The sequence below is a fragment of the Kwoniella shivajii genome, chromosome 3, assembly GCF_035658355.1.
Source record: "Kwoniella shivajii chromosome 3, complete sequence".
NCBI lineage: Eukaryota > Fungi > Basidiomycota > Tremellomycetes > Tremellales > Cryptococcaceae > Kwoniella > Kwoniella shivajii.
In genome coordinates this window covers 1,696,383-1,714,702 of record NC_085910.1, presented here as the reverse complement: position 1 = coordinate 1,714,702, position 18,320 = coordinate 1,696,383, and the positions used below count along the sequence as shown (strand labels likewise).

Here is an 18,320-nt window from a genome sequence, read left to right as displayed (position 1 = left end):
CATACGGGAATGAATAAAGACTTTGGCATACTTGGGTATGACTTCCACTGCATTTGTGGCATTGAATATGTATTAATCCGAATACTGAATGAGCCGTTTTTCCTTCTGTAAAAGCAATTCACTATAACAACATGGACATCGAGATATCCTTTTTTTGCAAGATATGTATGTCAAGAATCCTAGTTCTGAGGCTGAATCAACCAGTTCGAGTCACTACTGCATGTCTCATCCAGCCCAGACTGATCAAAAGGAACAAATCTTGTATTCAGTCTTGGAATGACGCGCCTGACTTGGCTGGAATACAAAGTCAGTGTTGAATTTAGCCGAAAAACGGTATACCCGCAAGACATTTCGATTTATATATATACGAGACGGTAGCTAAAGGTTTAGGTATCCTTCTCTTCATCCCATCTTCGGATCAACACCAGACCACACTGACTAACGACTCATTAACGACTTTACGATATTAACGACCCCACGCTCATTTATTACAACACAACTCATTACATAGCGACGCTCACACGCTTCCTCGGACACGTTCATAATCAACACCAAAAATAAAACTTATACACAAAAACAAAATGCGATCTTCTATTTCCTTCGCTATCCTTGCCCTTCTTGCTTCTGCAGGAACAACCATTGCTGCTCCTCTCCCTCATCACTCCAGCAATCAATCGTCCTCCAAAGGTGACACCGCTACCAAAGGCGATCATCACGCCCTCCAGGAAGTCACCGACTCCCACCCAGTCATTGATGCATCTGTCAAAATGGATGCCGGAAACAAGCAACATAATGGAGAGAAACACCATCATGCTCGCGCGGACAATCTCGCTGTTACCAAATCACTTACAGGTGTCCTTGCAGTAAGTCAATCAGCGTCTCGTCCTGATTTGGAGCTTAACAGCTAAAATACAGTACTAGGTGCCTACTGCTGATGGACTAGGTAATGGTGGAAAGAAGGGAAAGAAGATGGACCACTCCAAAGGTCCATCTACTCTCAAGGCTAATGACATCCTCAGTCCCACTTCGAACGTTGTTCACAGTGCCATCAAACCGCTTAACAGTGATACCACTAAAGTGGGCCAACAACTCAATCACCCAAACTCAGGCGAAGTAGGTCAGCTCGGTAAAACCGGTAACGATGCTTTAGAACCGCAAGAAACCGAAGTTAGCAAGAATGTGCTGCCGCGAGATATCGTTTCCACCGTTGTGAACAGTAATGGTCCCACTAAGCCGATCCAAACGGCCGCTACTGGCATGAGCAAGAATGTAGTGGCTGTGAACGGCAACGCGAATGGAGATATACCCGTCGTAGGTGGCGAAGCGAAATCGCTCACGGCAGGTGACAAGGTGCTCCCAAGTGCGACTGGCGGAGTACTTGGATCTGATATCAAATCCGTTACCTCTGGTGGCGCTGCTCTCCCAAGCGCCACATCTGCTGCCCTTGATCCTAAAGGAAACATCCTTGACAATGGCTTGGTCGGGTCGACTGGCATAGTGATCACTGGCGCCACTGGCTCCTTGACTACTGGTCAGGGTTCTTTGTTGAGTTCTCAATCGCTCACTGGAACCGTCGGAAAATTACCCAATACTGCCGGCAATGTCCTCAATGGAGCAAACATTGATCCCTTGTCTAATCCAGCGTACCAAGTCAATACGGATGGAACAGAATCCGACGCCAAGAAAATTACCGATGATAATAATTCACAAGCTCATAAAGAGGGACATGCTCAGACCAATAAACATGTAAACAACTTGGCTTTCTCAGGTAATGGTACCGATCACAGATTTGACGGTCACCCCGGTGATGGTACCAAAAACAATACAACACAACTTATTGATAATACGCAAACAGTCGACAAAACAGGTCAAAATGTTGTAGGTGTGAACACGGATCCTCAAGGTATAACTAGTACCAGTACCGATCCCAATTTCCAGCAAAAGGGAACGAGCAACACGGTGAATTCAGCTTCGAGACCGATTGATCCTGTTGTAGATCAAGCTTTACCTGCCAGTCAAAAGACGAATGGTTCACTCGTTACGGTTGATTCATCCGGTGCCAAAGCAAAAGTCATTCAAACTCCCGGTACTTCCAACAATATTGCTGAGACTAATTCTAACGACATCACCGGATCGAAGTCTCAAGGTGACAACGTAAACCTGAAAGTGGCTCTTCCTCAGCAAGCAGGTAAAAATGGTGGAAACATTGTCGGTAACAATGGAAAAGTGGGACCTAATGATCAAAAAGGAAACGTAGCGCAACAAGTGACCAAAGAGACGATACTTCAAAAAGATGTTGTAAGTGAATGAGAGTATTGAATATGTATCGTCAAAGCTAACCTCGAATGACCAGGTGGCCACCTCGACGCGTCATTCAAAGGGCCCTCAACACACCGCTTCTCACTTGCAGACATCGCATTATGCTTCCGCAAGTTCCTCCCATCCCTCACCTTCGAAGGCAGCGTCATCCACCATACGACCACAAGTGTTCGTGGAATACACCAGTTTCTCCAGTCCTACTTCCACTATCGCTTCTCAATCCGCGTCGCTTACTTCCGCCACCCCTCTGGCGGAAGCCAACGTACATTCCGGGACTATCCAGGTCGTAAGTGTCTGCTCAGTCATGTGAGATAACCAACTAATGTCTGATAATCGCAGAATCAGAATCATACTCCCACCTTGCTCATAAACCTTAAAGTCACATCATCGGTTCCTTTGCCATCTGCATCAATCGCAACATTACATACCACGACGAACAAAGCTCGACAAGCCAAAGTAACATACGGTGAAAAAGGTGAACACGTAGTCGCATGCGATGGTAAAGTGCATCAAGCAAATGATCTGATTGATGAATGCATCAATGCCGATCTGCTAGATCTTAAACCCAACCAGACAGAGGTGAGTGAATCTCACTGCCAATAGGTTGTGTAGTCGCTGATGACTCATATCCAATAGGCTTGCCCAGTTGACATGCAACATGATATCCACTATGGAATATCGACCAACGATCTAAGCAACACACAAGCCAAGGATGTTCAGAAGTATGTTAGATTATGCTTGGCCGCTAGTGCTGCTTAGGTATATTTCGTTTTGTATATTGGAAAACATCATGCAGCAACTTTCCGGGCTTCAGATGATACACATATTCATAGGGTTCACACAAATCTGAAAGCAAAAAACGGAACCAGTAAAATCATATCTCAGATCTAAAATACAACATAGGGTATATGAGGATCCTCAAGAATTCCTGCTTGGCTGGGCAACTAATCATGAGGTGGTTGCTATGGCAGCAGAACCTCCTTCACCTTTAAACGATTGATCAACCCATTCGTCTAACCTCTTTTTAGCTCCCATTAGATAAGCTTTTTCTTTGGCGTCGGTATCAATTACCTCGGTGGCGCTTCGCTTCAAATGGAAATAGTCCTCGGTATCTGGTCTGATATTAGCTGAAACCCAAAGCAAGTGCCTGTTGGTAACTCACCAGGAGTAAAGAACATCCTATAGTTGCCCAAAGCAATCTTGATCTCCATACCATCCTTTGTTACTATTGAGTCCGGAGCAAGCTGAAGATCTTTGTCGACATTTCTGCATGTAATCGTAAGCGGCTATACCAAAACAAACAAGCAAATTCTCACCTTTGAAGCAAGGGAGGATCCACACGATGCGGCAATCCCTCCGTCGCATGGGTCTGCTCACTGTCAGCAGACCTTCCAGTCGGACAGCTACCGGGCACTCACCAACACGTAACTCTCGATATATTGTCTCCATTTCTCTTGAGCTGTCTCCGCATCGTCAACTGTCAGGTCCTCTCGGGCTAAAAGCTGGATTGAGACTGTATCTTTTGATGAAGCCTGCAAGTAATTCAATTAGGGTATGCGCACGTCAAGGGAGGCCACAGCTCACGTATGATATTTTAAACAGATTCTCTTCTGACCCTAATACACCCTCAGCTTGCATCCTATAAGCTATTTGTCGTCTGGTTGTAGTCCTTTCGTTGACTCTGTCTCGTTGCAAGAGAGCAAACAATTCTTGGGACTTCATATCTCCCAAAATCGTTTGTATCTGACGACCTGTTAGCAATTGTCAAACAGACTAAACTCACCTGTTTTACGATAGCCGCAATGACTCGGTCGACTGTGAACATGATATATGCCTTTGTTCCAAACATAACTCGGAGAGTTTCTTCAAAGTGAGCATTATCCACCTCGGCTTCGAATAATCTTTCGGCCATACTGAGGAGGTGACCATAGTAGTGTTGAGCGGGATTTTCACCATCCTCGATCCCAAAAAAGTGAGATTCAGGTTCAGCTAACCCAAGCTTGATAGCCAACGGATTTATAGGTTGTTTCTTTTCCGAACAAAGCTTATCAGCAATGTCTTTGCACATCGCCAAACGGGAATAAAGGATCTGAGCGCAAAGGGTTAGCAAAATTATCACATAAGAGATTGTAAAGCTTACTTGGATGAGTCTAAGGAGGATGTAGAAATGATTGTTGGCGAAGAAATTTGCTTTCCTTGTTGCCTTAGGTTTGGATTCAGCAGGGATGCCAGCCTCGGAGCTCTTCTCTGATTGACCACGAGATTCCACTAAACCATCAATTTGCACCCAGGTCTGTTCTGATGCCTCTGCACCAGCTTTATCCTTTTCGACGGCCTCGGCAACATCTGCTGGATCGGCAGGTACAGGAAGTGGAGTCTCAGCTCTTTCACCAGATTCAGTGAGCGGTGTTCCTTCAACTGAGGGTGCTCTTTCGGCAGGCGCATCACCTTCGGGTCCAGGTGTCATGGTTGATCCTCGTTTCTCCCTCCCAGCGTTTTCTCCTACTTGCTTGAGGAGCTTCTTCCGTAAATCGGCGGCGTGAGCTGTTTTCTTACCGCCTTTCTTGAATGTAGAAGCGACACTGGCTGTTTCGTCATCGTCGGCCATACTGATGTCACCATCAGATTCTTCAGAGTCGTCACCTGGTGTCTCCCCATCATCATCTCCAAAGTCCGCATCGAATTCGTCCTTGTCTTGCATGAAAAGAAGAGGGACAAAATCCCGCAATAAACGCTCCACGCGATTTTGATCTTGAGTAGACAATGAGTTACTGACTCGATCGAGATAGCTGATGATGAGCTTCACGGAATCTTTTAGGACTTCCATATCTTTCACTTGGAATTCGATTTGGGGTCTAGCTCGCCAAGGTCGAGGATCGAGTAAAGCCGAACGAACATTCATTTGTTCTCGCCTTTTGGATTCGATCTCCGCCATCAGACTCTTAGGCATAAGGGTTTTCTTGTCAGACAGTTTGAATTGAACACCTTGGTGATCAAGAGCTTTGTAGAAATTCTTAGCATCTTGCTCTCTCCAAACTCTGTTCCATTCCCGCTGGGCCTTCTTCCACTCTTCATCTTTCGCCTTCAATCGATCAAGAACGATCGGAAGCGCAACGACGGGATTGTCATGAAGAGCCCGGATAATGTCAGGACCCAGCTCTTTACCATAGACCTTCTTGATGATACGCTGGTATATTGATTTGCTTTGACCACCGAGGCCTGCTTTGAGATTGAAATTGGCTCGTTCTTCAGGATCCATGATTTGGATTTTGTTATTGAGAGGTTCAAGTAATGCAATAGTGCGGAGGTTCGCTTCGATATGGTAATCATACTCGTGTCGTTCTTCCTCCGACTTATGAAGCATTTCTTCGTAGGTGTTCTTCTTGTGAGAGATGAAGGGTGCCGCATCTTCCGCAGCCCATGTGGGATGGGATACCCACTCATCGTTGAGTACTTCCCAGCACATAGCATCTCTACCAGTACATTGAAGATTGATCTCCTGGAAGGGGATCAGCAACATACTAAGCAAAAATAGTAAGACAACTCACCGTTCTAGGGAGTTTACGATAACTTGGACCGTACGACTTGACGTATTTCGCGCCCAGGTCAGGCTTGACTCGTTCGAGCATAGGTACGTTCTCCACAACCTGGTTATCGACTCCAACCATTCCACCAAAACTGTATCCGCCCTGTGCAGTGGCAGGGTTGGGAGGAGCTTTGCCGTCTGCGGTCGCCCCGACCACTTTCTGGAAGTTAGCCCAGACTTCAGGAGCTTCGCCTATGAAATAGTAGGCTCGCTCCAGCAGAGTTTTGGTGTCGATCATGTCTTGCACAAACAAATTGATGAGTTTCAGGAATTCATGGTAGACGACTTTATCATCGATTGCTTTCTTCACTTTATCGAAAAAGGCAACTTCGTCGGGAGAAGCGAGAGTTTGCGGCTGGTTGCCAGAAAGGGGAGGAGCGGAAGACACTTGTTCAACATCTTCGACAGGAGATTCACCTCGTTGACCCGATTTGGATTTCTAATTTGGGTCAGCTAAGAAAGACAGCCAGAAAGTTGACTCACCTTGGCTTGCGCAGCTCCTTTTGCAGTTTCGGCAGCGGGACGCCTCTTCTTTTGCGCGCTCGGTTCCTTGACATCTTTAGAACCCCGCTTTTGAGCTACTGGCTTCTCCGCTACAACGGGTGGAGCGCCGGCAGCGGCTTGCACGAAGGAGCCAAATCCAGCCATACCACCGAATCCACCTTGCCCGTTTTCAGGAAGGAATTGCTTGAACTCGTCCAACAGGTCAGGAGCATTGTTGAACAGACGAGTGACTTGTTCGTATACCTATAGGATGATTAGCGAGCGCAAGAAGATAACAATACTCACCTCGGCAATATCCCTGGTGTCCCGTTGATAAGTTTGTAGGATCTCCAAAAACTGCTTGTAAGTATCAGGGTCGTTGTTGAATCTGTTTTTGATCTTGTTGACAAAGGAGATAGCGTGGTTGAACTCTACTATAGGCGTTCGAGAACCACCTTGGGCATTCTGTGCAGAGGCATTTTGATTGTTACCCAGACCACCAGAAGCAAGAAACTGAGCCGCAGAAGGGGTTGAGGGACCGGAAGGGGGTAAAGGATGCTGGGAATGAGGTGGTAAGGGTAGGGGACCTGGTGGAGCCTGAGCAGTAGTCACAGGGGGTGGTGCTCGACTTGCGGGAGTGGCTGTAGGAGTGTTTGTAGCGGTGTTTGGTCGAGAGTGAGTTGCGCTACCACCTTGAAACGGTGTCGAACCACTAGCGAGATGTGAGTGCAGAGGAGGGAGAGGTTGAGTTGAAGATGAGGAAGCTGGAGGAGGAGCGGCGGGCCTCGTGTCTCTTTCCCTGGTGGTGGTCTCGGAAGGAGGTGGAGGTCGAACGGCTGCAGAGTCTCTAGCCTCTCTTTCCCTTTGATCTATAGCAGCCGCAAAGTTTCCTGGTATTTGACTTACTGTACCAGCTGGAGTGGTAACTGTAATCAACCCGTTTGAATCTCCCTCTGCGCCCATACATTCAATTCTATAACCGGGAGGAAGGAAAGTGTTAAATCCTTGGATGAGTGATGGATGACCTCGAAACAGGGTAGATACACGGTCAATTACTCCAGGTGTATCGATGCTGTAAAAAGCGTCAGGTGAGTCACAGCGGTATAACGCATCATCTGAGCTTACATTTGGCCTTTGAATTCCTTCATAACATCTAAAAAGCGGTTATATACGTCAGGTTGATCATTGAATTGTATCTGGAACAGGGGTGTCAGTACGGTAGCATGGTAGAATCGGAAGTATATGTGCGCTTTCGTCCGGTGGAGGCATGTTTTGGTTGAAAAAATGAGGTGGTCATGAATCGTCAAAAAAGACATGGATGGTTCGCATCCATACTGAACAAGTAAATGGTTTGCAGAGATGGTGGGTATAGGAAGGGATGAGGAGCGCGATGCACTAGTATGATGGAGAGAATAGAAGGATGCATGAGTAAAGCGAGAATGATACACTCACCTTGACCTGATCCAGATATGACAACGCGTCTCTAACATTCAAAGGCCTATACGGCTGAGATGATGTGTTCCAGCCAGACGACATGATGGTGGTTGCCTGAGATATATCCGCAAGCTCTATTGTCCAGTAGGCTTGGAATTCACAGTGGGACGACTGAGTGAGCTTTTACCGGATCCCGAGAGTGGGAAGTTTGTTGACAGTTACAATTACAGGAAAATCCCTTCGATGGCTTTTCCCGAGCTGTACGTAGTATCGAGATACAAGGTGTGAGGATGCCACCAGTTGAGGCTTGCACAGTTGACGTTACGGTACAGCTGGATGAATTGGTATGATAGGATGGATGATGAGATCAAGAGGATAATCAAGAACATAGAGTGGGGAGAGAGAGGGGGGGTTTTGCTATGTCCCATAATGGGATTAATTACCGAATTAAACCGGATCATCACACCAGAAGAGAGAAAGAGTGTCACGTGATCTACCCAGCTGTTGACTAGACATGTTACATGTGCCACAAAGCGGGATTCGCCGAATATCCGTTGGGATATCACAGTTGGGTTATATCATCGTGCATGCCATTGTTTCATGTTGATGAATGTGTAAATCAGCATTACAACTTCATACTCATAAAACGAAAGTACTTCAGCACGAAAGAGAGACCCCAGGCAAACAGCACACTAAAAGCAGAAGCTCTGCAATTCAGTCTACCCATTTTCTACAGGCTTCCTCTCAGCAAGTCATCGAGCACTCAGCTTCCCTGTTCCACCACTTTCCATCTTTAACACAATCAAAATGGCCGATGTTGATATGGCCGCCGAAGTGAATGGATCAGGTCATCCATGGGCTGCTAAATGTGAGTGTGCAAGCCAGCGACCGTCATTTTGTGAATGATTGGCTTGTACTGACCGGTTCGATCATTCATCTTATTCAGCTGTCGAAGGATGGATCATAGTCGTCACTGGATTGAACGAAGAGGCGACTGAGGAAGATTTACAAGATTTATTTGGTGATTACGGAGAAGTCAAGAATTTATCAATGGCTTTGAACCGACGTACGGGTTATGTTATGGTGAGTAGACTTGTTTATCAAAAGAAGTAGCGGTCTTATGGTCTAGACACGTTTCAACACGTTGGGAAGAGGAAGACGGACTAACTTTATACGTCATGTACTTTGTAGGGGTACGCTCTTGTTGAATTCGCAGAAAAGGAACAAGCAGAGAAAGCAATCAAAGATACGGATGGAACTACCTTTTTAGAAAAGACAATTAAAACGTGAGATTCGAAGTTGAAAATCATAAGTTGGAGATCGGCTAATGTTCAAGGTCCAATCTAGGGATTTCGCATTTGCTAAAGCACCTGCAGGCGGAAGGTCGCGTGCACCTGCTGATGGAGCAAGAAGAGGTGGAAGGGACAGAGAAGCTTCTCCAAGTAGACGATAGTGGGGTTATAACGGTTTCTATTGGGTCATGAAGAAGAAAGCACATATGCATTGTATATCGTACTGTAAGTATAGTCACCATTGGAGGCAATGAGCGCCTTTGGAAAAGGTCGGGCGTTTTGCCTGTGCTCGAAGCAAGATGTTACGAGAGTGTACGAAGACCTCATCCGGCTCCTGTGCTGCCACGTCACTGCCTGACTACTGAATGATGTCCACATGGAGAAGCAGTATAGATACATTTAGGCTATCGCTAGGGGGTCATCCTGTGATAGAAGGAGTACAACAAAGATGTATGAAATGAAGCCTGAGTGGTAGTGACAATCGCTTCTACTATGATACAAGTCAGGACCATGACCGAACCGATAAACTCCTGTACAATTTACTCTGACAGCGGTGACATTGTCCTTTGAAGGACTCGCTCTCTTTCAAATTGGCCTTGGACAATTATTCAATCCTCTTCTTCTTCAACGACAGATTCCAGCTTGATTTTCGCGGTACTGGAAGGTTCATATTCGGGATGCATGAAGGTACCTTCGAGCTTGATTTCTTCGTACTTTTCTGTAATATCTTCTAATTTGACTAACTTTTCAGGTTTCATATCTTCCTCCTCCGCATTCAGATCTGTATCGTTTTCGTTCGATTCGTTCGATGACAAGGGAATATACATGTCCAGATGACTATTGACTATACGATGTATATCGACTTTGGATAGTTGGTCTGTTTGCAGTTGATCTCTCTGTATTATCACGTCCATCAGTTTTGTTCGGGCAAGAAAGACCTTCAAAAGCACAAGTAGCTCACAAAAGCGAAAGAGGTGCCTTTAGTAGTCATACCGAAAACATCTTTAAAGGAATCATGAGTTCGAGATATCCCTCTACTTTCAAGTAAGACTAAGGTCTGCTTCCGTATTGCCTATTGCAAACGGATCACGTATGTGTAAATTAGCTGATTCAATCTTTCAAGTCTCGAACGAGGAAAAAGGCTTACGGCTTTATTATCAAGCACTTGTTGCGGAACTCGTATTCTCTTGGTTTTCGTTGCGTTGGGTAGATCATCATTTTCACTTTGAGCGATCTCATTCTTGGTGTTATCCATATTTGTATCTGTGGATTTTGTACGGCCCACAAGAGGTGGAACAGGGGTGATTGACTTGGATCTTTTACCAAATATATCTTCTTCTTCCTCATCTTCTTCGTTTCCTTCTAATTTGACTGAGAATGAAGGTCTTTTCTCCATTTTCGCGGATCGATCCAACACCACTTTGCCCTGTTTCCTCTTCCTTTCATCCTCGTTTCTTGTGTCCATGTCCATTTTATGCGGTCTTTTCTCTCCTTTACGACCCGGCGATCGACCTTTCAACGATGCCCCTGCAGATTGCGAGCTTTCCGCTGCAGGCTGTGGATGATGATAGATTGAAGAGGATATCGACGATGATCTGGATAAGGACCTAGAAGGAAATAAAGGAGGAGGCTTTTTAGGTGCCTTAACGGGAAAGAACAGAGGTGCTGTACATCGAATTTCAGCTCAATCTAACTTGCATTCCTTGTCATATTGCTAAATGGGTAACTCACCCCGAGGTAAAGGTTCACCAGGTTTAACTTTCTTTGCACTCGGAGGAAGCGGTGGTGACTTCCGTCGTCCTACACAAAGTTTCAATAGTCCTCCCCCACTATTTGATACATTTGCATGTCTTTGACCATATACCAAGATCGAAGAATTGGTGGTCGAGTCTGTCCTCCCTGAAGATCAATACAAGGTCTTCACCAAAGCATATGGAACCGAAAGATCTTCCTTCACTCACCTATACCTTCATCACCTAGACCGATCATTATGGCAGACAAGGTCCTGCCATTCACAGATATTTTCTCATTTCGACATAACAATCCAGTGAAGTATGATATCAATAAAGGTGCTTGAGGTGAAATTGACATTTGTACACCGCCCCCTGTCGTATTATCTCCAACTTCCCCTTCCAATGTTTCATCTTGAGGTAAATCGACTAAACCTCTAACTTGTAGATACTTCCTTCCTCTCATTGATTCAAGGGATAAGCAAAGATCAGTATCTCCGCTTACCAATGGAAAGGGGGACAAAGGTCCTCCGGGAGTTCTCGTGCCAGCCGCAATATCATTTCCTGGCGTGTTTTGAATTTGTAGTTGTATAGGTACATCGAATGGATTAATCTCTTTGACTGATGGTGTTGGAGGTGAGAATGTTAATGAAGCAAAGAAAGTTATACCTACCAAGCAGAATGACAGTTAGTCTATCATATCTCTGATTAATTGCCTACAGTCAGGTCCCTTGAAAATCTGAACAACATACCATCTAATCTCCAACCTTCATTACCAATCTCCAATCCACCTCTCCAAAGTAATCTCCAAGCAGGTCTTGCTTTACCGGTACTTGAGGAAGTAGCAGTCGCATTCTTATTGCTTGATGGAGTGACTGACTGTGTTTCGTGATTCACGGGCTTTACGGGACTGAGGATTGAAGGTAATAATGTTTTCCTCGTAAATGAACTACTGGATGAAACACCTAATTTAGGTCGAGCAAATGGATTTCTTGAGGGCGAAGGTCCCACCGAAGATAAGTGGGATGGGATCGTCGTCATATCATATCCCTTTCTGACGTCCGACCATCCATTTGAACCTGGCGCAAGAATGTAGAGGTTAACACCCGAAAGTCGAAATCGAAGCAAGGAATAAAATTGATGTTGAGAAAGCAAACGCGTCTTGAATTTATGACTTGCACGCGATCCGATTCCTTCCCTATTCGACCAAACCAATCGATTCAGGCAGGAAGAATGACTATGAATCTGGTGAGGGTTACCAGGTCACTGTCAAATATGAACGCAGTGGACTGCGATACCTCATGAACGATGTTGGACGCAGACATATAGAACACTGACTTTAAAATAGCTTTTCCAGTGCAGAGAGCGATCTTTTGAGTGTACGTAATAATCCACTTATTTGCGCACTCCATTTAACGAGTGACGATTGTTGCTTTCTTTCGAGGTTTACCTTCTCCTGTTTCAATCTCGATAATGGTCAATCAACCGTAACAATAGTATAGCATCTTTTCCCACACTACAGCACCAAAATACGACGGTCATATCAGTCGGGAAAGCTTCGATATGGTGAGACAGAGCAATATCATAACCAGATGGGACGAATGCTGACCAACTCATTCAGCTACCCCTTTCATTACTAAATGCCGCTCAAGGCAAACCAATGGTATGTTGTGATGTTTCCTTGAAGATTTTCGTGAAAGATGCGTGCGAGCAGATAGCAGAGCTAACGATCCTCTATCTAGCTCGTAGAACTGAAGAATGGCGTGACGTTTAATGGTCATCTGGTGGAATGTGATAATTTCATGAATGTAACTTTGAGAGAGGTGTATCAAACATCAGCAGACGGAGAAAGGTTTTGGAAGATGAAGGAGATGTTCATAAAAGGTAACATAGTGAGTTCATTGATCCATCTAGCGTTTCCCAATAGACTTCTGCGATTCTACAATCCGTATTTGTGTTTGTAGATGGCGAAGATCAAGGAAGCATGCTAACTGATCAATGGATCTGATCGTTCTAGATTAAATACTTTCGTATAGCGGATTCGATCCTTGATACAGCTATGGAAGAACAAGAGAAACAAAGAGCTGCTAATAGACAACGTGGTGGTGGAAGAGGTGAGTCGTGCTTTCTTCCCCTCAAGCTTCAGCTCGAATAGTTTCAAGGATACTGCTAATCTGATCGATTGAAATAGGTGGAAGAGGAGGTGGTCAACAAAATGTACGAGGAGGTAAGCTTCTCTCTCGATAACAAATAATCAGTTTGTGCAGTCGACTGACATATCATGATTCGATAGGCCGAGGGGGACAATCCGGTCGTGGAGGTCCACCAGGAAGAGGTGGTGGTCCAGGTGGCGGAAGAGGAGGTCCAGGTGGAAGAGGAGGAAGAGGTGGCGGTGGCGGTGGTGGTCAACGGGGTGGTAGGGGTGGAGCACAATGATAAAGCCGTGTTCGAAGATAGAAAAGGTAGAAGGTCGAAAGGCAAACTCCAATCCCACCGTGAATTGGCAGTAGGCGGAGATTGAAGCGATACATCGTAGTTTCGTTTGGAGAGTTATCATCTAGGCTTGTCATCCGTTATGCAGACAGCCTGCAACATCATGCTTCCATTTCCCGGTCAAGTTTGCGTGCTGATTTACAGAAGTGGTTGAGACGCAATACAAACCTGACTACAAGTATGACTGGACGTAACGTATATCGGTCTGAGGCGGTTGATCAACTTATTTGGTTCTCAACTATAACGGGCATACTTGATATTCAGACTGGTAAGCATCGTTCAAGCCTTGCTGCTTCACCTCTGTTATGAAAAGGTCCGGTATAAAAAAGCAGATGCAATGCTCGTCTCTTTATATATTTCACATGAATCCAAAGGGGGTATATACGAAATGTACGGATATCGATCATTTCCTTGATATAACATATAATTGTACGATAATTAACTAATTAATTTCTGTTTCTAGTCGTTGAACCCATAGAAGACCTGCTTCAATATCTAACTACATCACGACATGGCGAATTCCGTTACTGCCCAATTACTGAAATCTAAATCCTGGTTGAACTCTGACTTGGGTTCCTCCACCAACACAGGTGGTGGATATGATTGATTCGCCAATGAAGTAGTGAAGAGAAATATGTTGCTGTCTGATGGTTGCTGTATGATAACCGTAGGTGCAGATATCGGTATGGGCACTGCTGGTACTGGTCTGGAGTTTTGCCGAACTTCTTCTACAGCTTGAGCTAAAGCTATTTCCATTTGTCGACAACTTTCTTCACTAATCTCGAATTGATGATTCAGGATGCCAGAATTATCTGAATCGGTATCTTGAGTGGATAAAGCAAGTATACTAATAGCTTCCAATTCCGCATTAATCTCATCACTTTTATCAGGTTCATTAACAATCACAGTCGTTATATTTTTGTTATCATTGTTAAAATCCAGCGAAACACCTAATTGATTTCGTAAATCGTCCAAATTCAACATTCCCATGGCTGGATCAACGTTGTGTAGATCCATAACTTCATTTTCGGTCATTCCAGCCACTTCACCCAGGGCAAAAATGTTATTCGAATCAAACATCCTTTGAACAGCTGCAACAGCATCCAAAGTAGATTGATCTTCTGCATGTTGCTGTGAAACAGACGTATTGGTATTCCATTGTTGTTGTTGATCCGATATCTGGTATGGTTCATCCGTTGTAGAATTTTGATATTCTGGGAAAGGGAAGTCTGGTACAGGTAATATATATGTGCTTGGAGGTACTGATAAGGAATTGCCATGGCTATATTCTGTTGAAGTTGAAAAGAAATTGATTTCCATTCCAGGCAAATTCGTTAATGGGAAATTGAAATTTCCTTCTAATGGAGTTGTTGAACCTGATATAGGATAAATATTATTTTCTCTCCATTCATCATTTTTACTATCGATACCAATACCTAGGTTCATTCCCGTATCGATCGCGGAACCATCAGAAGATAATGATGGGTCTAGCTGAAGATGCTGAGTGAAATATCCTAAATCAGATAGGTTGTCATCGTTCAGAGAGTTTAGGGAAGATGAAGAGGTCGTTCTTGATAATCCACCCATTCCAGGTACAGATAAAAATTGATTACCACCTAAAAAATCTGGATTGGTAGACGGTGGATTAGAATATATCAACGAACCATTCGAATGATATTGTGATTGTAAATGTTGGGAATTATTTATATTCGATTCTGAATTTCTACGAATCATGCTCATTGATTCCGAAGAGATGGGTTTAACGTCTAGTAGTAATTGTTCATGATATGAGCTTGCTCTTCTTGGCATTGGTGGTGCTCCATTAAATAATCCTTGAATTTGATTCTGATTTTGTCTCTCGATTGGGTTTTGGTTTTGGTCTTGTTCCTGATTCGAAGACATCCCAGGGAATTCGTATGTTGAGGGTACGTACAACGAATCTTGACCGTCTTCATACGAAGAAGACATTTCCATGTTCATTGATGTTGATCCATCCGTATAATGAATATAACCATCATCTGAAACTGCTGATCCTCGACGTGACCGACATGAATCGATAGTACGTATAGAAGGTCTTCTATGTGGTTTATGTCCCAAAGCAGCTGCATTCGCTCGTGCTTGAGCTAAGGAAACAGGTCGTTTGCTTGCTAATTGTGTATCGGAAGTTTGGAGGGAGCTATCCATCCAGAACAATCAGCTCAATTCATGTAGACCAACAGAGTATAGTGTAGCTTACATCAGGAAAGCTTGTGATTCAGACATGTTGCTGAAACCAGCTGAAGACTGAGTTCTCCTAGATTGGCAGAAAGGACAATCCCTAACGAATCTTGCTATAATCTCTTTTGGGATCCAAGAGTAATACCTTCGGACCTGATCAGGAAAAGAGATTGCAAATCAGCGTTGTCGCTGGTAAAGTTACGAAGCTGTAGAGTAGGTCCAGACTCACTTGAGCACTTGTCTTATCTCTACCACCATGTCCAGCTTGACCGTGGCAATGACAAAGTACTTCATATATTTGTTCTTTGACAGCTACAGGTTTGTGATCATGACAAACAACTTTTTCACCACCAAAACTAGTCAATTGAAACATTTTTTTAGCCCAAAATCTAAACTGAGCAGTTTTCGTTGAAGTATCTTTGGGATCTTGTAAAACTGATAAAACTGCATCATACATTTTTTGAGTTAATAACGCTTTTTCTCTTTTTTTAGGTGATAAATTACGTAGATAATCTTGTACCATCAGATTAAATTTATGTGGTGAAGGGAATAACGGATCTGCATTTGATTCGATTGTGGGATCATATATTGGTACGGCCAATAAATCATCGGGATCGCACCATAATTCGTCTGCATCGGGCGGTGAATTTGATGAAGATCTTGATAGAGTTTCATATTCATCATAGGAATGTGAATGTGCTGGATGGCCCGGTGGTGGTCTTGACATTATCGCTGGCATCGTGAGTCCTTATCGATGTTGACGCTTAGGGCGGTCGTGGCTATGTCTTCAGGAGATAGTCCAATGGATAGACTGAGACTATACTTGTCAGTCGGTGAGAGGATCTCAAGCTGATGGTTTCCTGCTCTCTGATGGCTCGGCTGAATGTGAAGGAACGGAATGGAAAAGGAATAAGAAAACCAAACCAGAATAGAACTAGATTTAGACTGAACTAGATGGCGCAAACGAATGTGAATACGAACAAGAACAAGCTTTGTTGTGTGATGTCGAGTTGGACTGGCTGGTTGATCGATATTGAGAGGCTAGAGGGATAAGATTTAGTTGAGATGGAAATTAGGATTGGGTTATATCATTTTCATATCCATGTCCCCATAATCAGTAAAGGTCCATTAAATAAATCTTGGCACATTCTGTACTGAATTGTGATTCACATACAGTAGTGGTGAGGTACGTTGAATGAGTTTCAGCTGAATTGCCAAGTTTCATTTATTGTACAGGTATTTGTATTGGAAAGACCAATCGCTTTCTTAGCTCTCATATAACCTCTGATTCCATCGGGATGTGCGGTTTGATCGATCGAAATACACAATTGCATGCCAGATACAAAATGTCAGACGAGTTTGGATTCAGAATTCTTTACTCGTAGAGTGGAAGAGCAGCTTGATGAAGTGAGACGTTCACTTCGGAAGGTCGACATTTGGCGCGTGTGATTGTCTTCTATTCATTCCGCTGAATAGGTGGTGTACAATTCGGTCTTTCGGTCGTCTCGCTGCACCTTTGAAGGCTTGCTCTTTTTTCAATAGTAAATACAGTATGCGATGAATGCACAGGATGAGGTAAAGTCCTAGTCAATTCGAGGTTTTATGAAATATATGGGAGCCTTGAATTGTTCAAGCAATACTCATTTTGCACATTCTCCATTTCTATGCTGGGAATCCGCCACATTGTAGGTAGCAACGAAATGTCGTAGCTCTTCCATATTTTATGTTAGAAGAATCAGTCATAAACGCCAGGAGGCGAGGTCTCATCTTTGTGACTGTCCGATTTCTCGGGCGAAGAGATGATTGCTTCACGATGTCTTTCGAACGGAGGCAGATGATTGACAAGCGATTGGGCTGTAATGGACTCTCCATAATGAGTTATCAATAAGATAATATCCGTTGGAATCGGATATTCAGGGTCCAGGCACAGGTATCAACAATTAATTAGCGGCCGCCCAGAATGGTTCTGCCTTCCATCGCATTGTTACCGTACAAGCAATTCCTTCTGCCAACACCGAGAGAATGTAGTAATACGACTTGTGCATGAGAATGCAAAAGGACAGCTGCATCTTTGGAGATGCAGCTATGGCGGACGGCCGTCTGCTGAAGTGGGAATGCGAGTAGCGTATCAATAACATGGGAGAGGAGAGATTCCAGTGATGCAGTAAGGTTTAGCATGCGGGGACGTGATATTCAGGGTGAACAAGTTACGGTACCATCCGTTTCCGGTCACATCTCTATACTCGCTGTTCTCACCGTCAATACCTAAACGCCTCCGTCTGTTCATAAGGGACACGGTGGCTTCAGAATGTAATCAAGTGATTGATGTGTACTTTCTCTACCTGATATGACGATATTCTCTGCCATGCCCGTCCCCTTAAGACCGTGCGAAAACGTAAATTTGGTGGGGATGGGTTCCAATTTTACCAATACGAAGACTGACTTTATTCGGTTAACTAACGATAGTTACATGTTTATATTTAGTATAGATGCTTAAAGTGGCTTTATTCAATTCGTACCTCTTGCTTGGTATTACCGCTTTTACGGTATAACTATCACAATGTCCCCTTTGAGTTATTGGGCGATCACTTATATCTCCATGTAGGTTTTCCAATGACATACGCAATTGTGCAATGTTGCTAGTATGCTGGAACAAGATCCATTGAAATCCTGACAGAAGAAAATGTTCATGTCTCAGTAATTAACCTACTTGCTAGCAAACACAAACTCCTCGTTCTCGTCCCACATTTTGTATAATCAAGCTTA

General features: G+C 44.1%; 6 protein-coding genes across 6 annotated transcripts; 3 read left to right on the top strand and 3 right to left on the bottom strand.

The window, feature by feature from the left end:
* Nucleotides 1–581: 581 nt before the first annotated feature.
* IL334_002822 (uncharacterized protein) lies at nt 582–3,078 on the top strand (the record flags this gene model as incomplete). The annotated part of the gene is made up of 5 exons (XM_062934560.1): nt 582–863; nt 922–2,298; nt 2,354–2,605; nt 2,659–2,898; nt 2,956–3,078. 5 exons carry the CDS (start codon nt 582–584, stop codon nt 3,076–3,078), a joined length of 2,274 nt encoding a protein of 757 aa, XP_062790611.1.
* A 189-nt stretch (nt 3,079–3,267) lies between these two features.
* On the bottom strand, nt 3,268–7,924 carry IL334_002821 (uncharacterized protein; the record flags this gene model as incomplete). The annotated part of the gene is made up of 12 exons (XM_062934559.1): nt 3,268–3,431; nt 3,482–3,585; nt 3,636–3,688; nt 3,738–3,851; nt 3,904–4,062; nt 4,112–4,408; nt 4,460–5,818; nt 5,868–6,344; nt 6,389–6,652; nt 6,695–7,460; nt 7,514–7,584; nt 7,841–7,924. 12 exons carry the CDS (start codon nt 7,922–7,924, stop codon nt 3,268–3,270), a joined length of 3,912 nt encoding a protein of 1,303 aa, XP_062790610.1.
* A 705-nt stretch (nt 7,925–8,629) lies between these two features.
* Nucleotides 8,630–9,275, top strand: IL334_002820 (uncharacterized protein; the record flags this gene model as incomplete). The annotated part of the gene is made up of 4 exons (XM_062934558.1): nt 8,630–8,690; nt 8,769–8,905; nt 9,014–9,108; nt 9,170–9,275. The coding sequence occupies 4 exons, from the start codon at nt 8,630–8,632 to the stop codon at nt 9,273–9,275; spliced, it is 399 nt and encodes a 132-aa protein (XP_062790609.1).
* A 447-nt stretch (nt 9,276–9,722) lies between these two features.
* Nucleotides 9,723–11,885, bottom strand: IL334_002819 (uncharacterized protein; the record flags this gene model as incomplete). Its single annotated transcript, XM_062934557.1, has 6 exons — nt 9,723–10,010; nt 10,076–10,186; nt 10,262–10,779; nt 10,846–11,004; nt 11,076–11,513; nt 11,597–11,885. 6 exons carry the CDS (start codon nt 11,883–11,885, stop codon nt 9,723–9,725), a joined length of 1,803 nt encoding a protein of 600 aa, XP_062790608.1.
* A 522-nt stretch (nt 11,886–12,407) lies between these two features.
* On the top strand, nt 12,408–13,280 carry IL334_002818 (uncharacterized protein; the record flags this gene model as incomplete). Its single annotated transcript, XM_062934556.1, has 6 exons — nt 12,408–12,410; nt 12,466–12,507; nt 12,587–12,736; nt 12,862–12,958; nt 13,036–13,071; nt 13,138–13,280. The coding sequence occupies 6 exons, from the start codon at nt 12,408–12,410 to the stop codon at nt 13,278–13,280; spliced, it is 471 nt and encodes a 156-aa protein (XP_062790607.1).
* Nucleotides 13,281–13,841: 561 nt separating this feature from the next.
* IL334_002817 (uncharacterized protein) lies at nt 13,842–16,293 on the bottom strand (the record flags this gene model as incomplete). The annotated part of the gene is made up of 3 exons (XM_062934555.1): nt 13,842–15,513; nt 15,574–15,707; nt 15,784–16,293. The coding sequence occupies 3 exons, from the start codon at nt 16,291–16,293 to the stop codon at nt 13,842–13,844; spliced, it is 2,316 nt and encodes a 771-aa protein (XP_062790606.1).
* Between the last annotated feature and the right edge of the window lie 2,027 nt (nt 16,294–18,320).